Raw genomic sequence first — 16336 nt, forward strand, 5'->3', positions numbered from 1 at the left:
GTATACTGTTGCTGCAGTGAAGACCCTTCTACTTCCTATTGAGGATCTACTGATAGATGTCTATTATCACTTTCATCACAGTGCCAAGAAGGAGGAACATTATAAAGAATTCATGGACTTCCTGGACATTGATCTTTCGAAGATTCTCAAGCATTGTGCTACAAGATGGCCAAGTCTGCATAGAACAGTTGATCGACCTTTGAATCACTGGCCTGCATTGAAGTCTTACTTCCTGTCCCATGAAGATGTTTAGAAGCCTGGTAGAGTGAATAGATCTGCCAAACCTTTTGTCAAATCCGGAGATGGAGATTACTTTCATTCTCTGCGTTTTGTTATGCAATCCCTGATGGAGTTCAACACCATGATCCAAGCTGATCAATCTGTTGCCCTACCTCGGAAAGGAAATTCGACGATTACTGAGAAAACATTTTGGAAAGTTTGTCAAGTCCAAAGTCATCAAAGACACCAATGATATCACCAGAATGCCTTTCAGAGACGAAGACGTCCACCTGGATGACACATACCTGGCCATTTGACTCTCCACTCGGGCATACATCAGTCAGCACGAGGATTATATTGACCCAGGTACAGCTTCTCGTGTCGAAACAGTGTCAGGAAGTTTTACATCGCTGCAGTCGACAAGATGGTGAAGAAATTCCCCTTCAACGACCCTGTTGTGAATGGACTTGACTTTACGATTCCAACAAGGAGAGATGACATCGCCCCCTCATCATTAGTCATGATGGGCCAGTGATTCCCTGGGATCATTCATCTCATCCGACCAGAAGGAGAATTCAGGGAGTTTCAACTGAATAGTGATGATGAACTGCTAAAGTTGGAAAATGTAAAGACCAGCATTGACACCTTCTGGGGAAGCGTCAGAAAACTCCACAAAGCTGTGACCCAAAGTGCCAGATTACCAAAACTTTGCAAGCTGGCATCAACACTGTGCAGCTTACCAAACAGCAACGCAGACTGCGAGTGTTTGTGTTACTACGAAAGATACAGACAGATCTGCGATCACTCCTGGACCAGTCCACAACTATTAACAGAAGTGATGAAAACGGCCAAATCTTCCTGTATGTCATAAAATAGAGAACTTTCCTTGACAGTCCTCTCATCACCATCAGCCAACAGGGATTGAACATTGATGTGACTAAATATCAGTACAAAATGATATTCAATCTTACTCTGAAGGAGCAAAATAGTGTCAGACTTTACTAGTCTTTGCAGTTGTGTTACAATGCAGTGTATTTATAGTTTACTTCAAGTTACTTAGTTTGTTTGAATATTTTTAACATCCTATTAACAGCCAGGGTCGTGTAGAGACGGCTTCCCATGTATGCAGTGTGTAGCGTGTGTGAAGTGCGAGGTGGGTGTTTTGGACGACTACGGTATGTTCGTGTTGTGTCTTCTTGTATAGTGGAACTGTTGCCTATTTATAGTGCTATATCACTGAAGCATGCCGCCGAAGACACCAAGCAACACACAACCCGTTCACATTATACTGGCAACGGGCAAACCACTCGTCTCACTCCCTGTTTGCTGAGCGCTAAGCAGGATTTGTTTGTTTGTTTGATTAAATAACGTCCTATTAACAGCAAAGGTCATGTAAGGGCGGCCTCTCATGCATGCAACGTGTAGCGTGTGTGAAGTGTGAGGTGCGTGTTTTGGGAGACTGGTATGTTCGTGTTGTCTTCTTGTATAGTTGAACTGTTGCCCTTTTTATAGTGCTATATCACTGAAGCATGCCGCCGAAGACACCAAACAACACCCCACCGGGCACATTATACTGACAACAGGCGAACCAGTCGTCCCACTCCCTGTATGCTGAGCACCAAGCAGGGGCAAAACTACAAATATTATAGACTTTGTTGTGTCTCGGCCTGGGGAACATAACCCAGAGCCTTCCCCACAGATTCTTATGTGATGAGTATATGTGAAAGAGTTTAATCATTGTGATTTAACAGAGTACATGTATATGTGATAGAGTTTAGTTGAGTCTGGTGAAGGTTGATAGAGTTTATTTCTTTTATAAGAGAATATATTTAAAGGAAATAGTTTATTATGTGATTCTAGATTATATTCATATATGATAGAGTTTATCTAAGTTTGACAAGAGTTTATTTAGTTGATAACTGGGTATATTTATGTAAAAGAGTTTGTCAGTGAAATTGTGGAGTTTTGTATTCTGCCCTTCTGACGAATAGTCAACGACTGTATTTTGGTCCCAAGCATTTATTTTCTATGCTACAACATACAAAGTATTACAAAATGTTACACTCAAGCTTATAGTATAACTGCTTTAACTTTAAAATTGGACATTGAAATTAATTTAATATTATTCTATATTTCTCCATCATTATGTGAATCTACCAATTCAGTGCCAATTCGGTACAAAGCTCATTAATATTTTCTGATAGTCTACCAATCGGAAAGTTCAACTAACCTACTCTCGGCATATTAAATTATGATATAAACTTAAGTGTTACAACGCATTCAATATTTCGAACGATATTGAAATAAACATACACATTGCTGGCTGGCAGACTACAAGCAGAACGCAAGGGCATAGAAGCTACTTAAGTCGACTGCATAGACCTGGGAAATAACATAACATTGTTAACTTCCATAATTAACAAGAGCTACCAGAGGGATCTTGGCGCCCACTAAAGAATGATCTGTATCTGACAAAGGAAAGAGGGATCTTTTCTCTAATTTTTAAACTTTTTCAAACCTACTACATATAAAATTTGAGACAGATCGCCTCAGTACCTTTTGAGAAATAGCGGTAACAAACTTCAAATATCAAAATCCAAGATGACTCATGAGTCAATGAGTGACGTCACAAGTTTAACGGGATTAGATCAGCCATATTGGATTACATGGAAAAAGTGATTGAAAACATGCTGTGATGTAGGGCCTAGGTGTCGTTTATCGCTGGGACGTAAGTGTTGCGTCGTTGTTTTTAACCACATTTTTATATTTGCAAAGGACATATTCTACAAATAAGTAAACAGACTTTTATCGTACACTGAAGTGCTGCAAAATGAGTCGAGGAGGTAAACAATGTGTTCTGTATGGCTGTTCGAACACGCATGCAGATGGGGTCTCGCTGCATGCGTTTCCAATGAACCGGCCGGATATCTGTAAAAAGTGGACTCAATTTGTTCAGAAGAAAAGAGACAAATGGAAATGGCCAACTAAGTTTTCCTATCTGTGTTCGAAACACTTCGATGAAAACGCATATCCAGCCAAATACAGCATCATGATAAAACTAGGTCAGGACTCCTCCGAAGAAGAGGAAACTTAATGATGATGCTGTTCCGACAATCCAGTGCAATACCTACGGTGAACTGCATTTAGGTCCCGATTCTTTTGCGCCCCTACACCAGTCGACACCCAAGGTCAAGAAACTCAGAAAAGCATTCATTAAACGAGAACGAATTAGAGTAAGTACATTTATCCACAGGTACATATCTGTGTGTAATTCGGCCCATTATATAATATTATTGCATAATAATTAATTCCTAACCCCAGGCACCTGTGTATGAACTATTGGATTCTATTATCTCACTTTGTTATAAAGTGACAATTTAGGTGCTCTAGACTAACTACAGTGTATAGCTAGAAACACATATGTATATGTTTCTGGTACTGTATAGCTATCAGGGAAATTTAGTGCAAATGTCATGGTTGATTGAATTTTACCTGTGTTCTATTTTTAGCCCCATAGTAAGCTATTGAGATGAATTTGTTTGTAACTTTTACAAACATTTAGATAATAAAATGTGTTTCCATTTGAGTAATAATGTGGAAAGTTGTATTAGTGATGATGCCATGTAAAAATTATGACTCCCTTTTTTGATAACAATGTTTAAAACAACTTTATCAATTTTCATTACACAGAATCCTGCATTTGTGTAACAAAATTATCCCTCATAAACGCTTTTAAAAGTCATGTACAGACTACTGGGTATAACAGTACTGTTGCTAGTTAGATATATCGTATAAACAAGGCCCAAGTAAAGCATAGAAACTCGTGAACGTTTCTGGAATTGAGTTAATCAAGAAGACATATCGATGCCCTAGATATATATTTTTAAAACAATACCAATTAGTTTACTATGAGTACCACCATGCTGATACCAGCGATTTATATGAAAATTATAAAATGTTATTCATTTATTCATAACAGTTTTGAGTTTAACAAACTGGCAAAAAATACATTTATCTAAATGTATATAATTTATATCAAACATTTTCAGAGTTAGGGTATCTTTTTTTAATTTTTTAATTTTGGTCCATATAGTATTGTCGGACCAAGGATTTAGAAATAAATTAACATGTTGTGTGGCCCGATACATGTATCAGCTTTCACATTGCACATTTGATCTTTATAACATGGATTTTAATTTCAACAGGTTGCTCTGAAGTACCAAAACAGCGGTATGTTTAACGAAACTGCCACAGATCCAATGCAAGAGTCAACACTGACTGAGGCCGAGGGAATACATATGGACATTGACGAAGATGAAGCACTCACAATTAGTACTTTTGCACAGGTAAATTTCAAAAGTATATTATTCTCAATTTGGAGGAAAAAAACTCCAGTTGGCAGTATCTATACACAGAAACCATACCTTTCAGTAGTTATAAATTTAGTTATCTTTATTTCTGCATCAAATGAAAAAAATTCAAAAGTAATCCAACTAATTGCCTTTGTAGCTCACTTCACAAATAGTAGTTCTAAAACAATATTAATTATTCTAACAATTGTTTTGAATATAATTTTATGTGTCGAGTCTCTTGACACCCTGTACTAATATGTTCCATATGTGTCTTTTCCTCTGTCATATGATACTTTACTTTAATAAAAAAAAAATTGAATTTATTTAGACTACACCAGAGACGCCAACATCAAGGACATGTTTGACACAGATGTCATTTAAACGGCCAAAGTCAAGGACTGTCCGCATTCAAGTGAAACCCCATGTGATGGAAAAAGGTATTGAGATAACTTCTCCATATTTGACTTACCGGTACAAACGTGTAGACAAATTATACAGTTGATAATTATAGAACTGTTATTTTATTTTAAAATTGTTAAAAATTGAATATAAAAATTATACATGTTAGTCATGCATTAAATTATTTAGCAAGGTGGAAATATTTCAAAAGAAATTTAAGAAACAGTTGTTTGTCATAAGGATCTGCATTAGATTTAATAGAAATGACATATTACTGCACCTATACTTGCATTTATAACCTAATGCTAGTGCCATTTTGTAACGAGTTCTGTATTCAAATACATTGAATCAGGCTTTATACAGTTACCTTACTAGTAGCATTAACTTCAGTGAAACCTGTCTAATCTGACACAAAAGGGAAACGACTCTTTTGGTAAGATTATACATGGTGTCAAAAAAGTCAGGTATTGTAACTACACTTGGAATATGGGAATATGACACAGTGTCAGATTTGACAGGGTGTCGGAAAAGTAAGGTGTCGGATTAGGACAGGTTTCACACTAATTGTTTTTGTGTGGTTGTTTATTATTTGAATGTTGTTTTGTTAGGATGTCAGACTATGCCAGAAAAACCAAAAATGAAAAGTGTAGAAGTCCAGTGCAACATCCTGAGACCGAGTGCTCCTCAGTCAACTGATGTGCAGTCAACCCCACCCGAGGACCTTGACCTGTCATGGACATCATCACACATACAGCAGCATGAGGATCCAAATGATCAGTCGTACATCCCTTCAGAGTCGGATCACAATGCAGAACACTGTGATATCGATGACGAGGATGTGTAAGTTTATAACATAACACCAAATGATACAAAATATTTCTTGTGGCTTTTATGATTAGCATTTCATTATATTGTGTAATATACAAATATTTTCGTTTGTCCATAATTTTCATGTAACAGTAGCTGTGTAACAGTTACCTTAGATATTGTTCATTGAATTGTAACGGAACATTTTGCAAAATTTTGTTCAATATTGGAAAATTCTTTTATTAAACTGTTTCTATAGTCTAATAAATATGATAGAAAAAAAAATATATAATGTTTTATTAAACATCATAGAAGTAATCAAAGATATGTTCACTAAAGTTTTGTGAACATCTAGTGTCTAATTTTTAGTTTTCATTTGATGTTTTACAGATCATCGCCAAACAACAGACTTTTATTAGTGTCTGAATGTCGTCTCATGCAGTTGTTCAACAAATGCTTCCATTGTTCCTCTCCTGCTTTGGGTGATGTGACACAAGTGTGTGGTACTATGGTCAAAGTGGAACAGAATTGTGGAGTATGTGGTTACACCTGGCAGTGGAACAGCCAACCGCTGATTGGGTCCATCCCCTCAGGAAATCTAATGATGTCTTGCGGAATCCTCTTTTCAGGATCTCTCCCATCTAAAGCATTGAGGATCTTTCAGATAATGTATGTTGCTTGCATTGCTGCCGACATATTCCTGAACCACCAGAGGCATTACCTTCAGCCAGCCATTCTTGATGTTTGGAAAAGGAATCAAATGGAACATCTCCAAGAAATTAAGCTGGAAGGAAGGAGAATATGTGTTGGCGGAGATGGACGCTGTGACACTCCAGGTCATTCAGCCAAATACGGTAGCTATTCCATCATGGACTTGGAGGACGGACGGATTCTAGACCTGCAACTAGTTCAGGTAAGTTGAAAATGATCAGGCTATGCGTCAAATATAATTTCAAACAAATTACATCTTTTTCTGTGTAGTTGTGGGACCTTCATAGCCAAGCTGTTTACAGCATTGGTCTTGAAGTTTCAGAAAAATCCTAGGAGTATGAAGTCTTGATTGCATGAAACTTATGTGTTAGTGAGATAGCCACCAGCTACTACTTATAAAGATATTGTCTCTAAATGAACTTAGTTTTCAAGCAGTGATAAACCTGAAAAACAACAGGTGTAGTCTATAGCTCCTGTATAATGTGCCAGTAAAGTAAGTAGTGTGACAAATGGTGAAATATCATTTTGTTAAGATTGATTTTTGAAAGGGAGATATATCTTGTAATGACCTTGTTGTAATATTCACAATCTTATCTGTTGCAGTGAGTAATGAAGTAAAATCCAGTTGTCATATGGAGAAAGAGGGACTTGCCAGGAGTATTGCCTTTCTGCAGGATCATCACCACTTAGAGATTGACACTATTGTGACTGACCGACACGTCCAGATAAGGAAGTGGGTAAGGGAAAACATGGTCAACACTAAACACTGTGTGGATGTTTGGCATGTTGCGAAAGGTTTGTTTTAGTTTCCGGTATTTTTTTGTGATACATCACATCAAGAATATTAATTACGTTTTAAGTAAATAACAGCCGTGACATCATAAAAAGAAACCTGGCCCAGATTTCTCGAAACAAAAGTGTAGACTTAAGTTAAAACTTAAGTTTTTCTCCTTATGTAACCTTTATTGCAGTTAATGACTGAAGTCAGTTTTTGACTTAAGTTTGTTTCGAGAAATCGGGGCCAGGAAAGATAAAATGTACATTCAACACAACTTATTTTTCATGAGTAAGACGTCATTAATATTGTTGACATCATGTATCCCAGCAACAAATAAATAATGGAAGAAAATGTATTCATCCTGTATAACATACTTGAAGCCTTTTTAGGTGACATTTTTTCCATACCCTGGTAGATTAGAAAATTTTATTTGATATAAGTTAGTCCATATATCTTCAACATGAAAAGTATGTTGTTCACATTATAAATATGGAATGGTTTGATTTTGCAGGTCTAAAAAAGAAACTGCTAGCCCTGTCAAAAGAGAAAGATTGCAAAGAACTTAATGATTGGATCAAAAACATTTCCAACCACCTTTACTGGGTAGCTGCTTCCACTCCCGATGCAGATGCAGAAGTAATGTGGCAGAAATGGCCTCTTTGGAGAACCATGTTCAAGACATCCATGAAGGACATGGCAGCCGTTTTCCTCGATGCCTACATCCAGACCTTGGTGGACAAGAAAGACGAAGGAAATGGCTAAAATCAGGTAAATTTGCTTGAGAATTCTGTAATAGTTTGCTTATTTCTTAGTTTCTCAGAAAGAAAAGATAGGTTTTAGGATATAGCCTAATGCATATGTTATTGTTCTGAACGTAAACTCAATCAAAAATATTCATCTTGTTGCTGTTTTTAATAAATATCTAATCATATTAATATTATATTATTACTTAAGCTTAACAATGTAATTATCTTTTATCAGGAAGCAAAAGCATGGTTAAGTTGGAGGCACTTATTGGCTCGAGACAGATGAAACTGGACATCCCGATGTTGTCCACAGGCCACCAGACTTCCGAACTGGAGGGATACCACTCTGTGGTCAACCACTTCGCCCCAAAGATGCATGGGTTCTCATTTAATGGGATGCTTTGCAGGTAACTCGGCTTACTGCTAAATATGGCACCAGTCAAACGAAAATGGCAACAGGCTTGAAATTTAAAACAAAAATAACAAACATCTCCTTGTTTGAAAAATATATTCTTATATGCTCATTGGTAATGTCTTGTATTTATAATAACAGCTGCTGGAGAAAAATGATAAAAAGAATAAGTATATAATTTTTATTTTATCATTTTGTTTTCAGGCTTGTTCTAGCCGCTTTGCATTTTAATGAAAATGTTGGGAGGAATCAGGCAGTGACCAGTCAAGGAGATCTTTCCTTCAAGATCACCTTTCCCAAACACAAAAAAGGTGGCTATACTTTAAGAGAGGTAAAGACACAGCCAACGTTCAGTAAGTAAATATGAACTCGTTACAGGCATCCCATTAAAATTCAAACTTTTTCTTATTTAAGCGAGATGTATATTAGAAAAAAAATGAACACAATTGGTATTGAAGTTTCTTTATTGTATTTCCATCATATCATAAAGACAAATTTCATAATTTTTATTTATGCAAGTCAAAATGGATACTGTTTATTTTACAGATTATGTCCAGGAACAGAGGATTCCACAATGGCAAAGGCAAAGCAGCACATTCTTCCAAATGCCCCTCAACCTCTCTGCAGTTCTTTTGAGAGACCTGTGAAGGAACATGCAGTGTCAATATTTCAGTCCAGATTCTGTCACGGCGAGTAGTTGAAGCCTGTATAGACATCATCATCTGCTGGAAATGTTGACCGTATCAAATTCACAGCACATGACGGAAGTGGAACTCTAACATTTTTCCCTAAAAATCCCCAACACCAACGAACCAGTTGACGATATGCTGTGTATCTGTATCGCCTGAAAAAGAAAATACAAAGAGTGATATTTTATGTTGCGACATTCTCATAATCATGACTTTCCTCAAGGCAGGAAAAGTAGCTTGTGTGTGTGTTATTGGTTTAATTAAAAGGGTGGTTTTTTTTAGCCCACCATCATCAGATGGTGGGCTATTCAAATCGCTTTTTGTCCGTGGTCCGTCCGTCCTTCCGTCCGTCCTTCCGTCCGTCCGTCCGTTAACAATTCTTGTTATCGCTATTTCTCAGAAAGTACTGAAGGGATCTGTCTCGTATTTCATATGTAGGTTCCCCTAGGGCCCTAGTTGTGCATATTGAATTTTGGGACCAATCGGTCAACAAGATGGCCGCCAGGCAGCCATCTTGGATTTTGATACTTAAAGTTTGTTATCGCTATTTCTCAGAAAGTACTGAAGGGATCTGTCTCAAATTTCATATGTAGGTTCCCCTAGGGCCCTAGTTGTGCATATTGCATTTTGGGACCAATCGGTCAACAAGATGGCCGCCAGGCAGCCATCTTGGATTTTGATAGTTAAAGTTTGTTATCGCTATTTCTCAGAAAGTACTGACGGGATCTGTCTCAAATTTCATATATAGGTTCCCCTAGGGTCCTAGTTGTGCATGTTGTGTTTTGGGACCGATCGGTCAACAAGATGGCCGCCAGGCAGCCATCTTGGATTTTGATAGTTAAAATTTGTTGTCGCTATTTCTCAGAAAGTACTGAAGGGATCTGTCTCAAATTTTATATATAGGTTCCCCTAGGGTCCTAGTTGTGCATGTTGCGTTTTGGGACCGATCGGTCAACAGGATGGCCGCCAGGCAGCCATCTTGGATTTTGATAGTTAAAGATTGTTATCGCTATATCTCACAAAGTACTGAAGGGATCTTTCTCAAATTTCATATGTAGGTGCCCCTAGGGCTCTATTTGTACATAATGCCTTTTTTGGATCGATCGGTCAACAAAATGGCCGCCAGGCTGCCATCTTGGATTTTGATAGTTAAGATTGTTATCGCTATTTCTCAGAAAGTATTGAATGAATCTGTCTCAAATTTCATATATAGGTTCCCCTAGGGCCCTAGTTGTGCATATTTCGATTTGGGACCGATCAATCATCAAGATGGCCGCCAAGGAGCCATCTTGGATTTTGATAGTTGAAGTTTGTTACTGCTGTTTCTCAGGAAGTACTGAAGCGATCTGTGACCTGTCTCAAATTTTATATATAGTATGTTTGCAAAAGTTTGAAAAGCAGAGGAAAAGATCCCTCTTTCCATTGTCAGACATAGATCATTCTTTGGTGGGCGCCAAGATCCCTCTGGGATCTCTTGTTTACATTTTCGGATTCATGATTCAGTTATTGCAGTTTAATTGAAACTATTTTACAGCTTGAAAATACAATTACTTTGGACTATCTGGTATATTTCCATTGTGGTACTGCTTGTAACCCTCGTACGCGGTCCGTAGTACAAACACGTCCAGACATACTGTACGGAATCCTGGGTGTTCAGTTATACAAGCGATTCCATCTATCTCGTCCCTTGTTTCTTGTACTCTCATTAACTCGTCACAACACACACATTCAGGCAGAGTGGTCATAATGTGGCATCTTCGGCATTGACACCTAAAAAAAACAGAACTTGACATTAAACTTTCAAATAATATTCAGTTTGAATGCTGTAGCGATTACTCAGTTGAATTCTGTAATGATTGAGTAACTAAAATGTTATGCATCAGCTAATTGGATGTTTACCATCATCAATAGTCCATGGTAGTCCAGCATCAGAAACAGATGTTCCTTGCTTCTGGTGACACAACATATTTAGTCTACTTTACTGTTGATTACGGGTTGTAGAGGATATCTAAACAACTACTTTTTATCATGATGTCTATAGTCAAGAGAGGGTTTTACATGTAATATAAAGCAACGTGGGGGTTTTAGGAGACATTATTCTGACAAGTCTGGCAATAGAGAATGACCCAAACATGAGCTTAGATCGGGGTCATAAGTTATAATTGCCAATTGATCTTCGACGGATATTTTGCTGGCATTTAGGGGAATGCGTTATGTAATCCACGGCTTCTAGCAGACCTTGAGAGTGGGTTTATATCCAAGAAATTTTATTAAAAGTATGTGTCCATGAAAATTTCTATTTAAAGATAAGATTAGCGCCCATCATTCTACTAGTCAACTGGATGCTTTTTAATTAAAATTGAATCAAATTGCGTGTCATGACAATTAGAAAAGTACATGTAAATAATATAACCATAATAGAACAATATCACTGAATCATAGTGAATCATATGCACGGACTAGTCAGATATGTTTTGTTGTTGTTGTTTTTTTTGAAAATTTACCTGATAATAAAATTACATGTAACAATTTGTCGATAGTCTGTCGTTTATATTTCATAGTAACGTTAGAAAGGTTTCAAAAGCATATTTATTGGTATTGGTAATTTGTCTATTCATATGGTCTCGCTTACCAGTCCGTATTGCCCAAGCGGTCTTCGTCAGGATCATTTTCAGCGTCACTCTCGCTATCGCTCGCGTTTGACTCAATAATTGGCTCAAACTGATACGGCTGGATTCCATCTTCCTGAGTATAATCTGTGTCACAGTCAGACTCATTGAAACTCATGCTTAAATCGCACTCTGACCCGGTACTATCATTACTATCTACTGTGTTAGCCGCCATTTCGTTAAACTTGTGACGTCACAAACAGATATGGACCAAGGGGACCCTCCATGTGAAGTGTGAGCATCTATATATAGCCTAACTAGTACTGTTGGCTAGATGATCATGATCTACATGTTAAAAACTGTCCGTACATGGGAGATGCTGAAACGGAGTTAGGCTTTACTTATGGGATATTTCAATTTGTGCAACTGTATGCGCTTAAGTAAAGTACAGTTTTAACCGAAATGTTAATGCTTGTTTCTATACGTATATATTTACTCTTTCTAGGCTTGTTAACTATACGCAAGTACTAGCCGATTTTGTTTACCATAACTGCATGGTAACATTGAACTTTGAACTTGCGTAAGGAAATCATGACCATAGCTGTTAATAGGACGTTAATAAATCAAACAAACAAACAAACAAGCGTAAGGAAATGTTCTGTGCAACGTAAAAGGACTACTTTTTTTTTAAAGAAACACATGGCTTTGTTTACATTTTGACGCAACATTACGTGTATATTGTTGTTTTTCATAGAAATTTGGAAAAATATGAACAATACATACATGTTTTATATTTATACATGATACAAACATTTTTGAAATTAACAATTGTATAAAGAAACGGGAAAAATATCCCGACCGGGGGCGACGTGCAGTGCTTTCACTTTTGTTAAAAATGATGGATGTCAAATGTAAACATTACCTCTGTGTCTGTGTTCGTCCTACGATCAAGTCTTTGGGGTGGACGGGCGTGAGATCCTCTGACAGAGGTCAGTTATAAACACATCCTCTTGTCTGTGTTCTTTGAGAATTTAATCGTGTGTATTATAAAACATGCACCGCTAGTAATCCACATGTTGACAGTTACGCGTCAACACAGCTACATTGTATCCATCGAACACAAGTGAAGTTATTCAATCTATCGATGGCGATGGATCTAAGCGTAGATTATATAATCACATGGCTCCCAAGGATGTAATATCGTCAAGTCAGACGACAATCTCAAACACATTGAGCTACTTGAAAACAGGTTTTTGACAACTTCGGCAAACTCCAGTGTGTAAGCGTGCGTCAGCTTCGCCTCGCTGCACAACGGTCACCGAGTTCACACATGTGGCCGAGTAAAAATACTTTGTTATTACGCTATATATTAACTTTTAGCAAAATTGAATATATATTTTAAAAATCTGATCTCATTAAATAAATTAATCTCATAAATTTACTTTGTTTGTCATGTTTATTTAACACTAAAATATTGAACTTTTGTCATCGCGGATGAATAATTCTATCTTACGTGAAGCGTCATAATTCGCTGTTCAATTGAGTAAGCTCCTCCCACTTTTGACCGACTTTTATTGAATAATTACGTCACTTTCAAATGACAATTTTATTGCATAAAGTGTAAATAAAAAGTCGTGTGAGTGTAAATATAGGGATTGGATTGCGCTTTTATGTCAACCATGCTTGTATGGAGCAATTCATCTAAGAATATATTCAATATGGGGCGCTAACGTGGTTAACATAAAAGCGCAATCCAATCCCTAGATATATTACACCAACTTGTCCAAGGACATGTACATATCAGTACTGCTTTAACATTAGGAAAAGGCCCACTGCACCTTCTGAAAAACTTTATTAACGTTCATTTTCATAACGCAGGTCGTATGCTGGTTCCCGACATCGTCATAATCCCAACATGTTAGTTGACTATTTCTGAGCCAGACGACAAAACTTGTTTCGTGTTGAAACCTCATCTTTGAACATATTATGTTATAATTATTTTATATAAACTTTTTTTTTTGTTCCGGAAAGGTAGCCTAGTTGTCCTTTCATGAATATCATGAAGTTGATTATTAGCTCACCTGGCCCGAAGGGCCGGTGAGCTTATGTCAAGGCGCGGCGTCCGTCCGTCAACATTTCCTTTAAATCGCTACTAGTCATAGAGTTCTGCATGGATTGTAACCAAATTTGGCCACAGACATCCTTGGGGGAGGGGAAGCAGAACTTGTATAAATTTTGGCTCTGAACCCCCCAGGGGCAGGAGGGGCGGGGCCCAATAGGGGAAATAGAGGTAAATCCTATAAAACGCTACTTGTCCTAGAGTTCTGCATGGATTGTAACCAAATTTGGCCACAAACATCCTTAGTGGAATGGGAACAGAACTTGTATAAATTTTGGCTCTGACCCCCTGGGGGCAGGAGGGGCGGGGCCCAATAAGGGAAATAGAGGTAAATCCTATAAAACGCTACTTGTCCTAGAGTTCTGCATGGATTGTAACCAAATTTTGCCACCAACATCCTTGGGGGAAGGGGAACAGAACTTGTAAAAATTTTGGCTCTGACCCCATCGGGGCAAGAGGGGTGGGGCCCAATAGGGGAAATAGAGGTAAATCCTATAAATCGCTACTTGTCCTAGAGTTCTGCATGGATTGTAACCAAATTTGACCAGAAACATCCTTGGCGAAAGGGGAACAGAACTTGTTTAAATTGGGGGCAGGAGTGGGGGGAGGCGCCCAATAGGGGAAATAGAGGTAATCTTATAAATTGCTACTTGTCCTAGAGTTCTGCATGGATTGTAACCAAATTTGACCAGAAACATCCTTGGGGAAGGGGAACAGTACTTTTATGAATTTTTGCTCTGATCCCCCGGGGGCAAGAGGGGTGGGGCCCAATAGGGGAAATAGAGGTAAATTCTTTAAATCGCTACTTGTCCTAGAGTTTCTGCATGGATTGTAACCAAATTTGGCCACAAACATCCTTGGGAGAAGGGGAACAGATCTTGTATAAATTTTGGCTCTGACCCCCCGGGGGCAGGAGGGGCAGGGCCCAATAGGGAAAATAAAGGTAAATCCTATAAAATGCTACTTGTCCTAGAGTTCTGCATGGATTGTAACCAAATTTGGCCACAAACATCCTTAGTGGAAGGGGAACAGAACTTGTATAAATTTTGGCTCTGACCCCCTGGGGTTTGTTTGTTTGTTTGAGTTTTACGGCCATCGACAACTAAGGTCATTTAGGGCCAAACTACAAGTCAAGCATTATTATCAGGATAAAAGATCAGGGTAAAAAAAACAAGTAAGGATTAAAACACAGATTGTTAACGTGTATTTGATAAAAAAGGTTTGCATGGGATAAAATAGTTTCGGCTAAAACACACGAGAAAAACTCGTGCAAAATGTTGATGAAACGATGAAATGTTGAGTTGATTACGATGATATGATGAGAAAAAACGTTCATATTTTATCTAAAATACCGATTTCTTTGAGATAATTAAAAAATACGATTAAGTCTCACGGCATGAAACAAAGAGTACATGTCGGAGACATCGTAGTGCTTATCTCGTATGTGCTTAAAATCAATACAGTGCACTAAAATATGCTCCACTGAGAGAGGAGAAATCACATGGCATGTGGGAGGATCCTCCCTCTCTCAATAGATAGGAATGGGTAAAAATATGTGTGTCCAGTTCGGAGCCGAGAGAGAACAACTTCCTCTCTGCGGTCTCTCCGACTGGACAGTTTAGGATTAAGTGTAGGTTGAATTTTAAACAGTTTATTGTTTGTTTCGGTAGACCACCTTTGTTGCCAATGGTGTTTGATGGCTGAGTGAATTGAAGGTTTGATGTCGGTGTATGGTAGTTTCAAATCTGTTTGTGCTAGGCGAAGAGCAGTCTTGGCTGCTTTATCAGCCTGTTCATTCCCCTTTATACCCACATGACTGGGAATCCAGAGATAAGTAATTTGAGTTTTAGAAGATAATTGAAATGTTCGGATTAAAAGATTTTGGATTAGAGTATTTCTAGGACATCTTGATTTCAAAGCCTGAAGAACCGAAAGAGAGTCTGAACAGATGATTGCCTTTTCGATGCGGTGTTCTTCGATGTGGTCAAGAGCCAGACCGATAGCACAAGATTCCGCAGAGAAAATGGAGGCAACACCTGGAAGTCGGATAGAGGAACAGTGATTAGATGTACAGCATGCTGCCGCAACTTTATCACCATCTTTTGAGCCGTCAGTGTAAATCTTAACATGATCAGGGAAAGCCCTAATGCACTCCCGAAAGGAGGATTTTGTGTTCTTCGGGTAATGCACTGGATTTTGCCCTCTCATGTAGAGATAAATTGATATCAGGTGTTTGAATGAGCCATGGTGGTACATCCGATATGGTGTACTCGTCAATGGTGTCGAAATTTATATTTAGTTCCTGCAAAAACTCTGAAATTCTGATGCCAAATGTTGGTATGAGCTTTTGATTTTGTCTGAATATGTCCTGGTGTTGTGGATTAAATACAAGATCGAATGCGGGGTTTTTGGGATTGGATTTCAGTTGAGCAGCATATTATTTCATCGATCGTCTAGAGATGGCTCATTAGCTTCCACATGGAGACTCTTAACAG

At 38.0% G+C, this 16336-nt stretch overlaps 2 protein-coding genes across 2 annotated transcripts; one reads left to right on the top strand and one right to left on the bottom strand.

The window, feature by feature from the left end:
• The first annotated feature begins 643 nt into the window (after window positions 1-643).
• LOC138311473 (uncharacterized) lies at window positions 644-9071 on the top strand. Its single transcript, XM_069252810.1, is given in 12 exon segments — window positions 644-750; window positions 1113-1209; window positions 4425-4565; window positions 4900-5008; window positions 5579-5810; window positions 6168-6694; window positions 7092-7283; window positions 7778-7918; window positions 7921-8034; window positions 8248-8419; window positions 8629-8777; window positions 8971-9071. Coding segments are annotated over 12 exon segments (2082 nt in total).
• On the bottom strand, window positions 9012-10936 carry LOC138311475 (uncharacterized). Its single transcript, XM_069252811.1, has 2 exons — window positions 10665-10936; window positions 9012-9268 (listed from the first exon to the last, which is right to left on the bottom strand). The coding sequence occupies exons 1-2, from the start codon at window positions 10904-10906 to the stop codon at window positions 9109-9111; spliced, it is 402 nt and encodes a 133-aa protein (XP_069108912.1). The 5' UTR covers window positions 10907-10936; the 3' UTR covers window positions 9012-9108.
• Window positions 10937-16336: the final 5400 nt, after the last annotated feature.

The sequence above is a fragment of the Argopecten irradians genome, unplaced genomic scaffold (assembly GCF_041381155.1).
Source record: "Argopecten irradians isolate NY unplaced genomic scaffold, Ai_NY scaffold_0028, whole genome shotgun sequence".
In the NCBI taxonomy this organism is placed as follows: Eukaryota; Metazoa; Mollusca; class Bivalvia; order Pectinida; family Pectinidae; genus Argopecten; species Argopecten irradians.

Coding starts and splice junctions, on each gene's coding strand:
- LOC138311475 (XM_069252811.1), bottom strand. CDS start 10,906: ATGTCAAGTTCTGTTTTTTTTAGGTGTCAATGCCGAAGATGCCACATT. Junction 9,269..10,664: donor AATATACCAGATAGTCCAAA/GTAATTGTATTT, acceptor TTTCTTTTTCAG/GCGATACAGATACACAGCAT.